The 17,738-nt window shown below is 44.4% G+C and overlaps 1 protein-coding gene across 1 annotated transcript in view; it reads left to right on the plus strand.

Moving 5' to 3' along the window:
• ADAMTS3 (ADAM metallopeptidase with thrombospondin type 1 motif 3) overlaps nt 1–17,738 on the plus strand; it is a 168,986-nt gene that overhangs the window by 123,228 nt on the left and 28,020 nt on the right. Inside the window, exons 10-17 of the mRNA XM_063136071.1 lie at nt 974–1,079; nt 3,242–3,385; nt 6,060–6,192; nt 8,563–8,676; nt 10,658–10,803; nt 13,374–13,549; nt 16,235–16,368; nt 17,264–17,387. Coding sequence (XP_062992141.1) covers nt 974–1,079; nt 3,242–3,385; nt 6,060–6,192; nt 8,563–8,676; nt 10,658–10,803; nt 13,374–13,549; nt 16,235–16,368; nt 17,264–17,387 — 1,077 coding nt within the window. The remainder of the gene's footprint in view (nt 1–973; nt 1,080–3,241; nt 3,386–6,059; nt 6,193–8,562; nt 8,677–10,657; nt 10,804–13,373; nt 13,550–16,234; nt 16,369–17,263; nt 17,388–17,738) is intronic.

Genomic DNA, 17,738 nt, shown 5'->3' on the forward strand with positions numbered 1-17,738 from the left:
TCCCAGACCGGATTCGGGTTGAGGTGGGCCGAATTGGCTGCTTCCACTCAGATTCGGAGTTTGGGACCGAGGTGAAGCACACCACTATTCTAAAAATCTCTTCTCTCAGTCCTGATGCCATCAGATCTAATCGGGAGGCCCATTTGACAGTGCCTAAGGTTTGACCCACAGCAACCGGAGTGTGGGCATTCTTGATGCAGACACCCCAATTGTGGGACTCCCCACCTGTTTATATGCAGCCAGTGCCGAGCCTTGCAAGCTTTCAGCAATTGCCAAAGACTGATTTGTTCACCCAGGCTTTGGATTGGATCTGTGTTGCTGTGTCTTGTAAACATACTTATCTGTGTTACTGTACTGTCCCGTTTTTTCATTGGTGGATGTTGCATCAATTTATTGTGTTTTATTGGCTTTATATCCTCCTTTGGGCTTATTTTATAATAATCAATCAATGGAAATACATTTGGTAGGCTATGAAAGGGGGCCTTCTCAGTGGCTGTTCTGGGACTCTGGAACTCCCTGCCAATGGAGGCTAGGTTGGCCCTCTCTTGGTCCTTCTGCAAGCAGGACAGTTGGAGATGTATTTCATTCAGGCAGGGTGCAAGCCGCCCTGTTGCTGAAAGAAGTTTTAATTTTAATTCTTTTGTTGTTGTGTTTTTAATTTGCACTTAGGTTAAATTTTGATTAATATTTTGTTTTTAATCTGTATTTTACTATATTTAGCCACTTTGATGGTCATTTTTTGCTCCAAAGGCATGGCATGCATATATACAGGTTCCTGTGATGCAACAGAAAATATGTATTTTTCTGTTGCACGTCAGAAACGTAAAGAAATGCCTCCTTCTGCACTCATTAACATTGGCAACAAATTTGTTCTTTGAGTAGGTTAAGAACAGTAGCGATACCTTTGGGCAGATTAAGAAATACGGGGATGGTTTGTTTGTTTTCAAATCCCAATCTTTAACACTTTCAACAGGATATGCTCCAGTAACAGGCATGTGTCACCCTGTCAGGAGCTGCACTCTTAACCATGAAGATGGATTTTCTTCTGCCTTTGTGGTCGCCCATGAAACTGGCCATGTGTAAGTCTTGCTACCAAATAGCTTTCATTGAACTGCTTTTAAATTTGAATTTGCATTGATACGTTCTGAAAGAGGTGTGTGTTTGGTTGTTTGGTTGTTGGTTTTTCCAAATGTTGCCTCCTTAATAGATTAAGCCTCATGTGGCGCAGAGTGGTAAGCAGCAGTTACTGCAGCCGAAACTCTCCCCACGGCCTGAGTTCGATCCCAGCGGAAGCTGGTTCTCAGGCAGATGGCTCAGGTCGACTCAGCCTTCCATCCTTCCGAGGTCGGTAAAATGAGTACCCAGCTAGCTGGGGGAAAGGTAACTGTGACTGGGGAAGGCAATGGCAAACCACCCCGCTGCAAAGTCTGCCAAGAAAACCTCAGCGAAAGCAGGCGTCCCTCGAGGAGTCAGCAATTACTCAAGTGCTTTGCACGAGAGGTTCCTTTCCTTTCCCTAATAGATTAATGCTTACTATGAGCCCTTTGGGTACAGTGTACTACATAAAAATGACATATAAAAATAATCAATAAGTTATTATTATTATTATTATTATTATTATTATTATTATTAACATTTATTTATTATTTATTTATTTAAAACATTTGTATCCCGCCCTATATCATTAAGATCTCAGGGTGGCATACAGATAAAAACATACAGTATAAAACAATAAATATGCACAGTTAAAACAAATTGAACCACCCCGTAGCCGAAGATCTCTGGGCAGCGTACAAAGATTAAAAACAGTGAACATTAAAAACAAATATACAAAATTTAATACAATAATAATAATAATAATAATAATAATAATAATAATAAAAATTATTTCCTGCCCGCGTCTCCATTTTGATCGAGGTAGGGAACAACGATAAACGATAAAATACATAATAATTAAAACATAATATACATTGTTAAAAACTTCCTAAAAAACATCCTAAAAACATTTTAAAAACATCTTAAAATTCCACTGGATAGGCTTGCCAGAACATATCAGTCTTTATGTCTTTCTTGATTGCTAAAAGACTGTTAAGTTGATGAGTCTCCTCCGGCAGGCCATTCCACAGTCTGGGAGCAGCAGAAGAGAAGGGTAACAGTTGTTAATCTAGTTTTTGCTAGCTGAAGTAGATTTTTCCCAGAGGACCTGAGTGTGCAAGGCGGATTATACAGGAGAAGGCGATCCCACAGTTAGCCTGGACCCAAACCGTGTAGGGCTTTAAAGGTGATAACCAACACTTTATACTTTGCTCAGAAACTAATTTGCAGCCAGTGAAGAGATTTTAAAACTGGTCTGTTTAAAACAGACAATATCCATTTAAAACAACTATTCCAGGGTCAGTTAAGAAAAAAAACTCAGCATATGTAGCTACGGCTATTGGGCGGTATAGAAATGTAATAAATAAATAAATGTTGTTAAATAATAGTGTGAATGACTGAATGAATAGGGGTCTGCAACTAGACATCCCAGAACTAAATCTACCATATGATGTGTGTTTAACAGCCCTCTTCCTTCCCCAGTTTCCAAGCAAAAGAATTGAGATGGTAGTGGTTTCTATGGCAACAGAACCTGCTTCCAGGTATGGGTGGGGGGGGGCAGAAATTACTCAGAATCCATTCCTTTCTCAGAGTGGTCCTCCAAGGCAGAAATGAGTGGCTGACCCAGCACAATCACTAGCCACTTCTGATGAGAGTTGTAATCCAAAAGCTCTGGAGGAAACCAAGTTGGGGAAGACTGAATAGTTCTCACTGTGGTGGGTAAAGTATAGCGAGGGCTATACCACTTTATACTGAAAGTCTGTTTCCACATACAGAAAAAAAATATCTCCGGAGAAACTCGCACGTGACAGAACCTCTGTCATTTCCGAAGAGGGGAGGGATTTGGGGGGGTATGGAGGAGTGCTCCCTCATGTGAACCCCCAACTGAAATCTGAAATGGTAGAGCACAGATGCAAATTCACCGCTGCTGAGTTTGGCTCCATGAAATTCAAGCGACTCTGGATTTGACAGAGCGACAGGTCCTTAACATGCAACAGCAGCTTTTTGCTGGCTCACCTGGCTTGATCTTTAGCCCAGCCTGGTCAACTTTATGAGAGCAGAAGATTATTCAAGCCCCTTAATATATTTAAGGCAGTTTTCTCCTCCCCGCCCCCATTAATTCCAACATGATGGTCTTTGATTTCAGGTTGGGAATGGAACATGACGGACAAGGGAACCGGTGCGGGGATGAGACAGCAATGGGAAGCGTCATGGCTCCGTTGGTGCAGGCAGCTTTCCACCGATACCACTGGTCCCGGTGCAGCGGCCAAGAACTCAAAAGATACATACAGTAAGGTCCAGTGTGTGGCTAGCGGATGCTGTCCTGTGGGGCAGAGAATACCTGGAGCAAGGCTGGGGAGAAAGGGAGAAAGGTCAGAGTCTGGCTGGTGCCCACCCAGAGGACAGAACCTGACCTGGAAGCATTTATAATCAGGTCAGGAGGACCAATGGACAGAAGCCAGCAGAACCATGTTAGGGCAAAGAAGAACAACTCCATCCCCTTCTTTCTTTGCAACCTGCAGCAACTCATGCCAAGGGGTATCAATGCACAGGTAGGGGGCTTCTAATTCAACTCCAAGGCCCTTTCTACACCTCAAGGTTATCCTAGGAAAATGGAGGGATCGTTCCTGTCTGCTCCCAGGATCTCCTGTGTGGCATTTGGATGCACAGGAGCTATCCCGGGATATAGGGCTGGTGTAGACATGTCCCTGGTAATCAGACATTGGCTCAACTTAGACAACACATTTCTCTATGGCGGTTTTAGAACTCCATGGTGGAGTTTTTACACCACCGTTGAGAAATATGTTGGCTGGTGGGAAAACTCCACTCAACGGTGGAGTTGGGTTTTTTTTTAGAAAACACTCCATGCTGAATATCCATCCTGTGCAGAGGAGAATTCCTGCACAATCGTTGAGTTGTGTGTTGTGTGGAGGGCTCCGTGGAGTTTCCCATTGTGTTGAGTGAACTTTACTCGCTGGCTACAGAGTTCTCTGGCAAGACCGGCGAAAGGAGGGAGTGCCACTCCAGGAGAGCCACCAGGATTGTTGGTTCTTTCAGCAATGGCTGATGGGATACCATTGGGAAGACCAGGAGAGGAGAGAGGGTGGAGGAACTGTCAATCAAACATTGTGTTGCCTTTTACTCAACTCCACAGGGGCCCACAGTCACACAACGGTGGAGTTAGAACATGTTGTGTGGTGAGTGCCCCCTACAAACTCAACCGCTGAGTGGAGTTTTCCCACTGCGTGGAGAAATGTGTTGTCTGAGCTGAACCATTGACTTTTTAAGGAGTGTTAGTGAGGCAACAGATGCACCTGCTTGAAGACCCACTGTGTGGAAAGTCTGGGGGTAATGGATAGCAATGGGGAAAAGCTCAACTGTCTGATTCCATTTTTGAGTGTGGTAAGCTGTCCTCTTTTCCCAAAAATGCTTGAAATGTTTATTCTGAGCATGGTTATGATCCACGTGTGGGATCCTGTTCTGACTTTCATGATGCCTTTGGGAGTGTGATGGAATTCCCTCCCCTCCACAGAAACTGTGAGGCTGCTCACCCCTCCCTCATATTTCAAGTGAGCATTGCAAGCCAAGAAATACGTGGTGACATTACTAGTCGCGGCCATAGAACTTCTGCAGGAATGTATGAGAAATGTATGTTTCAGTTTGGTTTTGATCAGGATTTACCCAGTTCACACCTTCCAGATCGAGAAGGGACTGAAACTCAATCTATGGTCAAAGTCTGTACATTTTTAGCTTGCAATGCGATTCACAGACCAAACAAAGAAAAAACATTCTTTGGCAACATGTGTCCATTTGAGAAAAGTGCCTGGGAAAAAATGCATACTTTTGAAAACTGTGCACAAATATGCCATAATCACTGGGAGAAGAATGCGTACATTTCATAGATGCGCACAACTGATGCACACGTTTGGAAAACATAAGCACGGATTTTCATAGGAAAAGGAAAATGCCACAATGCGCACAATCTGATACAGACTTGAGTCGGAACAAGCTTTGAAACGGAATTTGGAGATCTTCGTTGAGCTCAGGTTTCGCTGATTCGCACGTACCGAAATTCTTCTGTGCCTTTCATAAGAACCTAAGAAGTGCCCTGCTGGATCCGACCAAGGGTCCATCTAGTCCAGCACTCTGTGGCCACACACAGTGGCCAACCAGCCATCAGCCAGGGATGAACAAGCAGGACATGGTGCAACAGCACCCTCCCACCCATGTTCCCCAGCAACTGGTGCACACAGGCTTACTGCCTCGAATACTGGAGATAGCACACAACCATCAGGGCTAGCAGCCATTGATAGCCTTTCCTTCCATATGTATTATGGGGCTCAGGAGAGTAGATAATGGGTGTGGAATCGTAGAACTAGAAGAAAGCAAAACATCATCTAGTCCAGTTTTTTCCCAACAGCAGGATGATCTACCTAGCAACTCCCTTGCAAATCAATAGGAATCACACATGATTTACATAAAGCAAGAACACCAATACTTTTTACTTTTTTTAAAAAAAATGCTGTTAAGTTTCCTGGTTAATTCTAGCTCTCTAGTCCAACTGTCCTTTTGCATTCCCCCCCCCCCAGTTTGTGTTAAAGTTTATCAGTCCTCTGGTGCCCTCTAATGGCGGACGCCATGTTTCGATTGAGAGGTGGAGAATCTCCCATTCTCTAAATGTCATTGCAGGCATGTGGCTCCTGTGGCCCTCCAGATGTTGTTGGAACACAATCCCCATCATCCCCAACCATTTCCTGGGCTGGCTGGGGCTAATGGAACTTGGAATCCAACAACCTATGTTTCACATTGTGAAAGGATAGGCAATATCCTTGTTTTCCCAGGCTACTTATACATTCACGTGATCATAATCAGTAAGACATAGCATCCCCTTCTGGCTGAAATGTAAGCGGAGCCTGCATCCCCAGCTGAGGACTCTGTTGTCTTCTCTTTTGCTTCCCCCACAGCTCCTACGACTGCCTCCTCGATGACCCCTTTGAACACGATTGGCCCAAACTTCCTGAGCTGCCGGGGATCAATTATTCCATGGACGAACAGTGCCGCTTTGATTTTGGAGTGGGCTACAAAATGTGCACGGCGGTATGTCCAGAGCGCTTTCTAGAAAGTAAGGCTGGACCAAACTTTCGAGCCATTGAAAGTTCAGCCCAAATTTGATTGGGGTTGGGATGAAAGGGTGTGTGTGTGTGTGTGTGTGTCTGTGTCTGTGTCTGTGTCTGTGTGTCTGTGTGTGTTCATCTACCGTCCTTCTTCCACATTTTTTGATGGACGGCCCGCAATTTGGGAAGTGTTGAACTTCAGGCGCACTAAGCCAAGTCAGGGTCACCTGAGATCACATAGAATCATAGAATAGCAGAGTTGGAACTTGCCTCTTAAGGCCATCAAGTCCAACCCCCTGCTCAATACAGAAATCCACCTTAAAGCATCCCTGACAGATATCTGTCCAGCTGTCTCTTGTGTGGGAGAGTCCACGAAATCCGTAGGTAATTGTTTCCATTGTCGTACTGCTCTAACAGTCAGGAAGTTTTTCCTGATGTTCAGCCGGAATCTGGCTTCCTGTAACTTGATCCCATTAGTCTGTGTCCTGCACTCCGGGATGATCAAGAAATCACCCTGGCCCTCTTCTGTGTGATAACCTTTCAAGTCCTTGAAGAATTCTATCATGCAGGTGCCATGTACCAAGTTATGCCATCAGCACACCTAATACATACAGTCATCCCCTCTAATAGTCAACTCAGGTGGTGGCATCAACAGAGGGAGCCAAAAGGAGAAGATGACAGTCTGCTGGGGGAATGCTGAAGTTTGCAGAAGTTAAACAAATATTATTTCAAACTAAAAACAAAAAAATAAAACTAAAGGGCCCAACCTCCCCACAACAAAACACACACAGTCCAATAGCCACCCAATGTTGAGTGTTTGTTGGAAAAGAAAACTGGGGTCTGATGGGTGATGGTGAAATGGAATGGAGTGTCCTAGAGGAAGGCCTGGCTGGCTTGCTGGTTGGAACCCCAAACAGGATCCCTCCTGGAGATGAGGATGTGCTGCAGTGACTGGTTGCAGATCCCACTTGTATTGTTCATTGGTAGCTGTTCCAAGTCTTAGGTGGAGAGGGCATTGCAAAAACTGTTGTCTGACATCAGTTTGATTATTATTTGCTGTTTCTGCTTTTATTGTGTGTGTGTGTGTGTTTATGGTGATACATACATTCCCCAATCTGCCACCACCTTCCTACAACTCCCATCATCCCCAGCCAGCCATCTCTGAATGGGGATGATGGGAGTTTTAGTCCAGCACATTTGGAGGCCATGGGATGGCCATGTACACATTGCCCCCCCAAAAAGAGAGCAAAACACAACATCAATTTGCACAGCATTTGCATATGCTATTTCATATGTATAAATGCAAATTTACAAATAATAACTATAATTCAAATAGAAATGCACTACATCTCGCCATAGTGGAGAAGACTGACCAGCAGGGGAGCTGTATGCCTGCTCAGTCGGCTATCTAACTCCTCATGGGCAATTAGAAGGCCATTGCCTGCTTTCTCTCCCTAGGGTTCTTTGACTTTAAACTCGACTTGGGCAGGACAACTCTTTAAATAGAGGACTGTCCTCTGTCAAATACGTCACCTGGCTACCCTGGGAGTGTACCAGGTTGGGGAAGGTCTCCGTGTGTGTGTGTGTGTGTGTGAGTGTGTGTGTGAGTGCATGTTTTAATATATAGAAATAGTCAATAGGACATGGAGATGTAAGCTAACATATGTGCATTATGCTGAAAGACGCAGTATAAATTCTCTAACTACATGAAGGCACCATTAACTATGGTACTTTCCCCCCATAATGATAGGGATGGGCAAACTCACCCGGGTCCGACTCATGGGATGCTTGTCCCACTGCTGCGGCGTGAGCTTCTCTAGTGGTTCATCAAGTGTGCAATGAGCTCCCATCGGCTGTCTGCTCCTGTCCAGAGCCTCTTTTCTGCGCAACAATGGAGGCTCCAGAAATATTACATTTCTCCTGTTCCATAAATTGCAGCCGTAAAGGCCCCATTTATGCAAGAATAAAGGCATGTACAAGCCGTCGCGCACAATGGAGGCGCCAGACAGGGATGGACAGTTGCCGGGTGCTCATTGGGCCGTGTGGGCTTGCGACCCACAAGTCTGCAAATGTCCAGGGGGCAGATGTGGGAGAGTCTGTTGGACTCCGGGTCAGGCGCCCACGATATCCCTACCCACAATCCTTTCTAGAAGGACTCCCAGCAAATGGAACTAACTAGCTCTGTACCAATAACCTGCTGGTACATTTCGTTTCAGGAGTACACTGATCCTGTACAACCATTTTTCTTACTTTCCATATTTGGAGCCCTCTGTATGTTGAATTGTTCATATTGTATATAAACTCTCTCTCGTTTTGGGAAAAAGCCCTGATCTCTGTGTTTCACTTTCCCCAGTTTCGAACATTTGACCCATGTAAACAGTTGTGGTGCAGCCACCCGGACAACCCCTACTTCTGCAAGACGAAGAAGGGGCCTCCCCTTGATGGGACGGAATGTGCCCCCAGTAAAGTGAGTGTGTACTTTTGTGTTTTAAACAGCATGTTGGTTTTCAAAGTTACAGAGAAGTTGTCATGCGTGTCTGTTTTGTCTCCCATCAAATTTCCATTGTTGGGAAACTTCATCAGTTTCTTTTTGTTCTTTCCCTGTGAAGTATGGCTTGGTTCCTAAGTTTGTTTGGATCGTCTGGAGCTATTTAAAGATTTACACATGGGGCCTAAAACAGAATAATTTCTGACCATTGGCCTTGCTGGCTGGAGATATGGAAACTGATGTCCAAAACATCTCAAGGACATCAGGTTGACTACTCTTGACATGTCCTAACGCAGGACCTTCAGGTTCCTTCTTACTTTCTCCTGAGTTGGCATACGTAGACCTGTCAATCTCCATTTCACTCCGTTTCTCATTTTTCCAACCATACATTTGCTTTGTCCTATTCCTGCCTGCACAATCTGTACACATTTTTGGGACGCAGTTGTCCCAAATACAACATATCTCTGCGTGTTATTTTCACCAAGATCTGCAGTTTTCTATCCCTTTCCCCTAATATATGCATTGCAAAATTCAGGACAGCGTGGATATTGAAGTATAACTGTGTTTTGGTTTGCATATTGATCCAGGAAGTGTGAATTTAGTAAGTTCACACCAGTAAGTTCAGGCATGGGAGGCCTTGTGTTATCACATGTGCACTGTACTTCCCTGTTTGAGCTTCCTATTAGTCTCATCACCATGTCTGCTCCTGCAGTGGTCATAAAGGATCTAGAGCTGGAGTGCGTTATTGGTCAGGCTGTATCGGGTGCACTGCATCTGCTACCTCTCTTAGTAGGGTATTTTCCAAGAAGGTGGTCTCAAGACATGTTTTCAGGGGAGGGATATGTAGTGCCTCCTCTTGGTTCCTGCACACCAGCCTTCTGCATCCTGGTGCCTTCCAGATGTGTTGGACGACAAGTTCCATAATCCTGCAGCCAGATGGTCATTGGGTGGATGATGGGAGATGTAGGCCAACACATCTGGAAGACACCAAGCAAGGAGATCTCTACCCAAGGGATTTCATCTGAGGAGACCTGGCTCTGGGTTGGCCTGGCAGGAAGGTGGCTGGATGTAACACTCAGCTGTGTCTTAGATAATCTCCCAGCTGGACTTTGGGTGGATGTTGGAAGATATACCCCAGGGCCAGATTAAGGCCAGCTGATGCCCTAAGCACAGCCCAATAATGGTGCCTCCTTGGCCCTTCCATTGCTTAGCTGGCAAAGCATTAAGGCCTTAGCTAGACCTAAGGTTTATCCCAGGCAAATGGAGGGGTCATCCCTGCCTGCTCCCGGGGTCCCCTGTGTGTCATTTAGAAGCACAGGGATGACCCCGGGATGATCCCGGGATATAGGCCTGGTCTAGCCATGGCCTAAGACTCAATAAGTGCTTAAGGTGAAATAAGACATTCAAAACCCAGTTTTCTTCAAGGCCATCCCCCATGCCAGAACACACAACTATATTAAACATAAACTGTTTTTTTATTATTATATTTATTTAACACTAAATAGCAGCAAGCAATATAAGCCAATTACTTATAACTAGGGCAACAGAAAAAAAATACAAATTTACATCACTGTTCTGTGTATTATTATTTTTAATAAAGCTGTTATAAGGGGGAAATGCAAATGCAAAAAATTATTGAAAATGATTTTTAATCTGGAATTCCTTAAAATTAGATGGCTTCAGCTATGGTACCGGTACTCTGTGGTGGTCCCTTCCCTTGGTGCCCTGAGCATGTACTTAAAGGTTAATCCAGGGCTGGTGATCTGGAAGGTACCAAGTGCCTGCATTGTAGACCAACTGGCATAGCCTGCATGGTTGGCAAACTCTATTCCCAAAGTTTCCTGACCTGAAAAAGGGACAGGAGCAATCCATTCTGCAGGCACCTTGGCAGGGCAAACTACAGTGATGCTGCAATAAGGCCCTATTTTATTTTTGTGTCCTTTCCCTCCCCCCCCCTCAGTGGTGCTATAAAGGTCACTGCATGTGGAAGAACACGAACCAGCTGAAGCAAGATGGCAACTGGGGAGCGTGGACGAAATTTGGCTCCTGCTCCCGGACATGTGGAACCGGCGTTCGCTTCAGAACCAGGCAGTGCAACAATCCCATGTAAATCAGGACAGTGTCCTCTGCAACCTTGGGGATCTTGGGGTTTACAGAAGGAGGGGGCCATTCGAGTCACGTTTATCTCTGAGTCCATCTCAAACCATCAAACCCATTCACACACACACACATGCCTACATTCTTGTTCCCTGCCTATCCGGAGGGAATACCTGTGCAGACATTCAGCATGCCGGCTTGGGTCATCTCCAGCTGTTGGCTCTGAAAGCACGTTTGAATTAGGCATTTGCTCCATGGTATGATGACCTGAATAACTTAGGCTGATCTGCAGGGTACTGGTCGCTGGATGTCCCCATCTCTCAGGGCTAAGCGAGACAAGATGGAAAAAGTGCAGAAAAGGGCAACTAAATTGATGAAGAGGCTGGAGCACCTCCCCTACGAGGGAAAGTTACATCAACTGGGATTGTTTAGCTTGGGGAAAAAGAAGCTAAGGAGAGACATGGTAAGAGGTGAACAAAATTATGCATGGTGTGGAGAATGTGGATAGGGAGACATTTTTCTCCCTCTCCCATAATACTAGAACCTCGGGTCATCCCATGAAACTGATTGGTGGGAGATCCAGGACAAATAAATAAATAAATAATAACTCGCTTCTCCAATTGGATTGAGGCGGGGAACAGCCACAAGCATAAAATACACAAAACACTGACTAAAAACATGGCATACACTGTTTAAAAACATAATAAACACATCCTAAAAACATACTAAAAATATCCTAAAATTCTACTGGATAGGCCTGCCGGAAGAGATCAATCTAAAAGGAAGTACTTCTTCACACAGCGCATAGTTAAGTTATGGAACTCACTGCCACAGGATGTGGTGATGGCCACCAATCTGGATGGCTTTAAAAGGGGGTTGGATAAGTTCCTGGAGGAGAAAGCAATCAATGGCTACTAGCACTGATGGTTGTGTGCTATCTCCAGTATTCGAGGCAATAAGCCTGTGTGTACCAGTTGCTGGGGAACATGGGTGGGAGGGTGCTGTTGCACCATGTCCTGCTTGTTCATCCCTGGCTGATGGCTGGTTGGCCACTGTGTGAACAGAGTGCTGGACTAGATGGACCCTTGGTCTGATCCAGCATGGCACCATCTTGTTCTTAAGATGGTGAGAGATCTGTGTCTGGATCTCCTAAGGTGAAAACAGGGCAGGATCCACACTACTGCTTTAAAACAGTTTATAACAGTACTGACAACTGTTGGAGCCCAGGAAACACTCCATATACAGTTTTCAAACCATTTTCAAAGTGTCCTATCCTGCTTGGTGTAGATCTGGCGCAGGAAAAGTGTCCATTTAGAATGGGAGACGTGCACATTTCTGTGAGCATTTTTAAACAGTGTACATTCCCCCATCCCCAATGATTAAAGCATGATTGATTGATTGATTGATTTCGGGGAAAATGTATATTTTAAAGTGTGCATTCAAAAATGCATTCTTTAAATGCCTGCTAGTTCAGGAATATATAAACTTTTCCCGAAAAAATCCGTCCTGTTTGTGTTTACATTCAGGTTTGCGAACAGGACATGTCCTGATGATTTGTGAACTGAAATAGAATTATCATCCCTCTCTAGGGAGGTTGCCTGGATGGCTTGTGCACCTTTCTTGGGAGTCTCCTCTTTCAGAGCACCAGTGCGGTTCTCTCCATGCCAGCTGGGAGGGGTGGGGGCCAGGAGCAGATCTCTGACTTCTCCTTCCGAGATCGGAGTGCTGTCTCTAACCTCGGAAGGCATTTTCCAGGCCATTCTATGGTCCCTGGGATGCTCGCCCAGGGACCATAGGATTGCCCTCTTAAGGAACTTCTTAGAAGGAAACTTTTCCATATCTTCTTCCACCATGCAGCCATCTGCACCTGCCCAATAAAGCCTCCCTGGAATGTCAAGGGCGCTCCTGAACAACAAGTGGAGGTTAGAAAGCATGGGAAAGTTTTCTTCCATGTACTTCCTTAAGGTAACTTATTTTAGAATTAAAGCTGTTATTAATGCTAATATGACAATACTGCTTCTCTTGCTGCTGCTGCTGCTGCTAGCAACATTGAGTAGTTGTGATATGAACAGGAGGTTCTTTTGATGCAAGGAACATAAGAAGTCACCTTCTACCGTTTCTACCTCTAGCCCTGTAGTGTCTGCAGCAGCTCTCTAGGACCCTTAGATGCAGGTGTTCTCCATCACTTACTAGATGATCCTTTAAACTGGAGATGCCAAGGACTGATTGAACCGGCAACCTTTGCATGTGGAACCCATGGTTTGCCATTGAACTACTCTCCTTTCCTGTATCTGTGATAGAGCAAGGTGGAGGAAATCCTGACCAGCCTGTATAGTAGGTGGGGAACCTGGAGCCCTGTGGATGACGTTGGACTACTACTCCCATTGTCCCTGACCATTGGACATCCTGGCTGTGACTGATGGGAGTCCAACAGCCCCTGGGCAGGGGCACAGGCTCCCCTTCCCTACTTTATAGGCAAGCATAGAGATGGAGCAAAAAGATTTGTGCTCTGGAAAAGGAGATCACGGCCTCCCAACCATTCTAATCCAACCCCGTTTCTAAACTTGCGTCCTACAAAGGCCAGTGAATGGGGGCCAAGACTGTGCCGGCGTCAACTTTGAGTACCAACTGTGCAACATGGAAGAGTGTCCCAAGCATTATGAAGACTTCCGAGCCCAGCAGTGTCAACAACGCAACTCACATTTCGAATATCAGAGCAGCAAACACCACTGGCTGCCGTACGAACACCCTGATGGTAAGTGATGGCCTTGTCTTGCTTCCTTCCCTCTTCTTCAAGAGCTGGTTCAAGCACTCCAAGGCAGAAGAACAAATCATCTCTTGCCTCACGTGCCCATTTCTCCGTAGCGACTCTTTGCACTTCTCCTTAGAAAACCAGTTCTAACTTCTGTTATAGACACGGAGCGGCAATAATAACCAGACATACTATAAAATTCAAGGGCCAATTAAATGTAATTAGGAAATACATTCTGGTTGATCTTGATTGAAGATCTGATATTCTATCAGCTCGGCAAAATCTCTCATGCAGAGCAGGACAGTCTTTGAATAATGACGTGCCCTATTTAAGAGTGATTTTCATACTGGGCTTCCGTTTCCATGGCTCTCCTGAAAGCTAGGAGCATGCAGGAAGTTGAGATTAGCAGAACAGATGGATCGTTAGACAGATAAATAGATAGATTGATAGATAGATAATAATAATAAATTTATTTCTTACCCGCCTCTCCACTCTGATCGAGGCGGGGAACAACAATAAATGATAAAATACATAATCCTCAATAATATACATTGTTAAAAACATCCGAAAAACATTTAAAAAACATCTTAAAATTCCACTGGATAGGCCTGCCGGAAGAGATCAGTCTTTATAGCTTTCTTGAATGCTAGTGGACTGTTAAGTTGACGAGTCTCCTCCGGCAGGCCATTCCACAGTCTGGGAGCAGCAGACGAGAAGGGCCTCTGGGTAACAGTTGTTAACCTAGTTTTTGCTAGCTGAAGTAGATTTTTCCCAGAGGACCTGAGCATGTGGGGCGGATTATACAGGAGAAGGCGATCCCACAGTTAGCCTGGACCCAAACCATGTAGGGCTTTAAAGGTGATAACCAACACGTTATACTTTTCTCAGAAACTAATTGGCAGCCAGTGAAGAGATTTTAAAACTGGTGTAATGTGGACACCCCTAGGTGTACCGGTGACCAGCCTGGCTGCCATATTTTGAACTAGTTGAAGTTTCCGGACTATGCACAAAGGTAGCCCTATGTAGAGCACATTACAGAAGTCAAGCCTTGAAGATAGATAGATAAAAAAATAGATAGAGGATAGATGAGCACACAGTGCTCACCCCAAAAACCAATGGAACTGATATGGATTGCTAGTCGATGCTCACAAATGCTCTGGGCATTTGCTAAATACCTGTGGGGTGCAATTGATGCCTTAGATGCATCTGTAATATAGAAACACTAATGTTCAGCCTACCTTACAGGGTTGTTGTAAGCATTACAGCAAGCTATTGTGTGGAATGTTCAAAAATGCTGTTATAAATGTGAAGTAATAGTCAGTCATGCTGGATCTGTTTATTTCTGTGTTTATTATTTATTTACTTCATTTGAAATCGTTAGACTGCCTTCAGACTGCCTCCTCCGAGTGCCTACTCTGAGGGAAGCTCGGAGGATGGCAACAAGGGAAAGGGCCTTTTCAGTGGTGCCCCCCCCAATTATGGAATGATCTCCCCAATGAGGCTCACCTGGCACCAACAATGATATCTTTTTGGCGCCAGGTCAAGACTTTTCTCTTCTCCCAGACGTTTAACAGCATTTAACAACATATGCTAAGTTGTTGGGGTTTTTTTTAATGGACCCCAGAACTGTTGTGGTTTAAATGGATACTGTTGTTTTATATAGTTGTTGTTGTTTTATATTTTTGATGGTTTTAAATTGTGTATACTTTTTAACGTTCACTGTTTTTAACTTTTGTAAACCCCCCAGAGAGCTTCGGCTATGGGGCGGTATATAAATTCAATATATAAATAAATAGAAGTTGCCTGGTGGGGGTGGAGTTTCTCACATGACACGGGTGGTGTGGGAACCCCTGTGGTTGCTTCCCTTGCTGCTCCAGTAGCTCGCCACATTAGCCTGGTTCAGACAACACGCTAAACCATGCTGCTTAACCACAAAATGGTTAAGGGATTCCCTTAACCATTTTGTGGTTAAGCAGCATGGTTTAGCGTGTTGTCTGAACCAGGCCACTGTCAGCAACTCCCAAGAGATATTGTGAACCGCCCAGAGAGCTCCGGCTATTGGGTGGTATAGAAATTATTATTATTATTATTATTATTATTATTATTATTATTTATTTATTTATTTATTTATATAGCACCATCAATGTACATGGTACTGTACAGAGTAAAACAGTAAATAGCAAGACTCTGCCGCAATGTAATAAATAAATAAATAAATATCCCTAGTCTAATGTTGTCTAGGGTTACCATATGAAAAGGAGGACAGGGCTCTTGTATCTTTAACAGTTGTATTGAAAAGAAAATTTCAGCAGGTGTCGTTTGTATATATGGGGAACCTGGTGAAATTCCCTCTTCATCACAACAGTTAAAGCTGCAGGTGCCCTGCCCTCTTTTAAATCTGGTCACTCTAGTATAGCTCCTGCACCTTTAACTGTTGTGATGAAGAGGGAATTTCACCAGGTGCTGCATGTCCACAAAGGACACCTGCTGAAATTCCCTTTTCTATGCAACTGTTAAAGATACAGGAACCCTATCCTCCTTTTCATATGGTCACCCTAATGTTGTCAGAGCAGAGTGGGAAGGAGTCAGATGAGAGGGGGAGCTGTGCACTGCTTTTGTGTTGTAAAAATCTCCCAGATTTGGATGGCATCAAGATGGACATTTTGACGGGGTTTTTGTGCCCTGTAGCCACCAAGAGATGCCAGCTTTACTGCCAATCCAGAGAGACGGGCGATGTGGCTTATATGAAGCAACTGGCCCATGATGGAACTCGCTGTTCGTACAAAGACCCGTTCAGCATTTGTGTGCGCGGAGAATGTGTGGTGAGTGGAACCTTCTGATGATGCTGGTTGCTTGGTTTGGAAGGAGATGTTCACAAGGGACGGTACAAGGAGCCCCAAGAGGAATGGGAGGACCAGTGATTTTCAAGCTCGCCTAAATTCCCCGAAATTCACTTCGATGCATTTTTTTGCTTTCGAGATGTTTTTTCGGCTCATTCAAATGAGAAAAGTGTGCGTTTCTGTCTGTAGACTTAAGCATGACAATGCATATTTGGTTGGCGGAGGGAAGGAATGTGCATGTCAAAGTGGTTTTTTAAAAAGCATTTTTCAAATGTAATAAGAAATTTGCAACCCTTTCTCGGGAATAAAACAGTTGCATTCAGGATTGTGATTGGGATAGGTTCACATGATTTGTGAACAGAAATGGAATTCTTGTATATCCCCAGTTGGGCAAAATATCCATGTGTCATGGATAAGATCTAGGGCAGTCTTTCCTCTCCTGGTCCCCCTGAGATTTTTGAGACTGCGGCTCCCATAATCCCCATCCAACATGGCTGTTGGCCATGCTGACTGGGAATGATGGGAGTTGTACTCTAACACATCTGGAGGATACAAGGTTGGGGAAGACTGTGATGAAGCTGATTTGAGAATGATAGTAGTTTTATTCCAACACAGTTCCTTTCCTAGGGGAAACGTTGTGAGGGCCTCTGTGCTGAAAGGCAGCCAAGAAATGGTTTAACTAAATAAATAAATGTTCTCCAGCTCAGATTTTCAGTCACAGTCAGCATGGCCAATAATTAAAAAAAAGTACACACAGCTAATTTAATTTAAAAGTACACACTGTTAATTTAAAATGAATACTAGCAAATTGGATCTGGATTTTGTGCACTTTCTGCAACTCTCAATTCTGATGATACCTTTGAACCTTTCTTTGCAGAAAGTGGGTTGCGACAAGGAAATCGGCTCCAACAAGGCTGAAGACAAGTGTGGAGTATGTGGAGGAGATAATTCCCATTGCCGGACAGTAAAAGGGACCTTCACCCGAATCCCTAAGAAGCCTGGTAGGGTTATCTCCCCTCCGTGATTTCTAATGTGTCGTTAGTTTCTCTGCTGCATTTGTCGGAATACAAAAAAGGCCCAAAGCCAGTGGAAAATACACTTTCCCAACTGGTTTGCACACATTTGAATTGGTCTTTTAAATACCTCGTAGCATAACTCAACTCCCCTCTAGGATGTACACCTTCACGTGGCGAGGGTTTTTGAGAGTGTCAATGAAGCTGAGAGCAATGCCATCAAGAGTCCAGATAAAAGCTAGACTCATAGCAGGGTCACCCAAGGCGGAGTGGTCAAAGCAGACATATAATGAGAAGTAATGTCTAATTAGAAAAGATAATAATGCTAGGAAAAACCAA

This window comes from Elgaria multicarinata, chromosome 10, assembly GCF_023053635.1.
Source record: "Elgaria multicarinata webbii isolate HBS135686 ecotype San Diego chromosome 10, rElgMul1.1.pri, whole genome shotgun sequence".
In the NCBI taxonomy this organism is placed as follows: domain Eukaryota; kingdom Metazoa; phylum Chordata; class Lepidosauria; order Squamata; family Anguidae; genus Elgaria; species Elgaria multicarinata.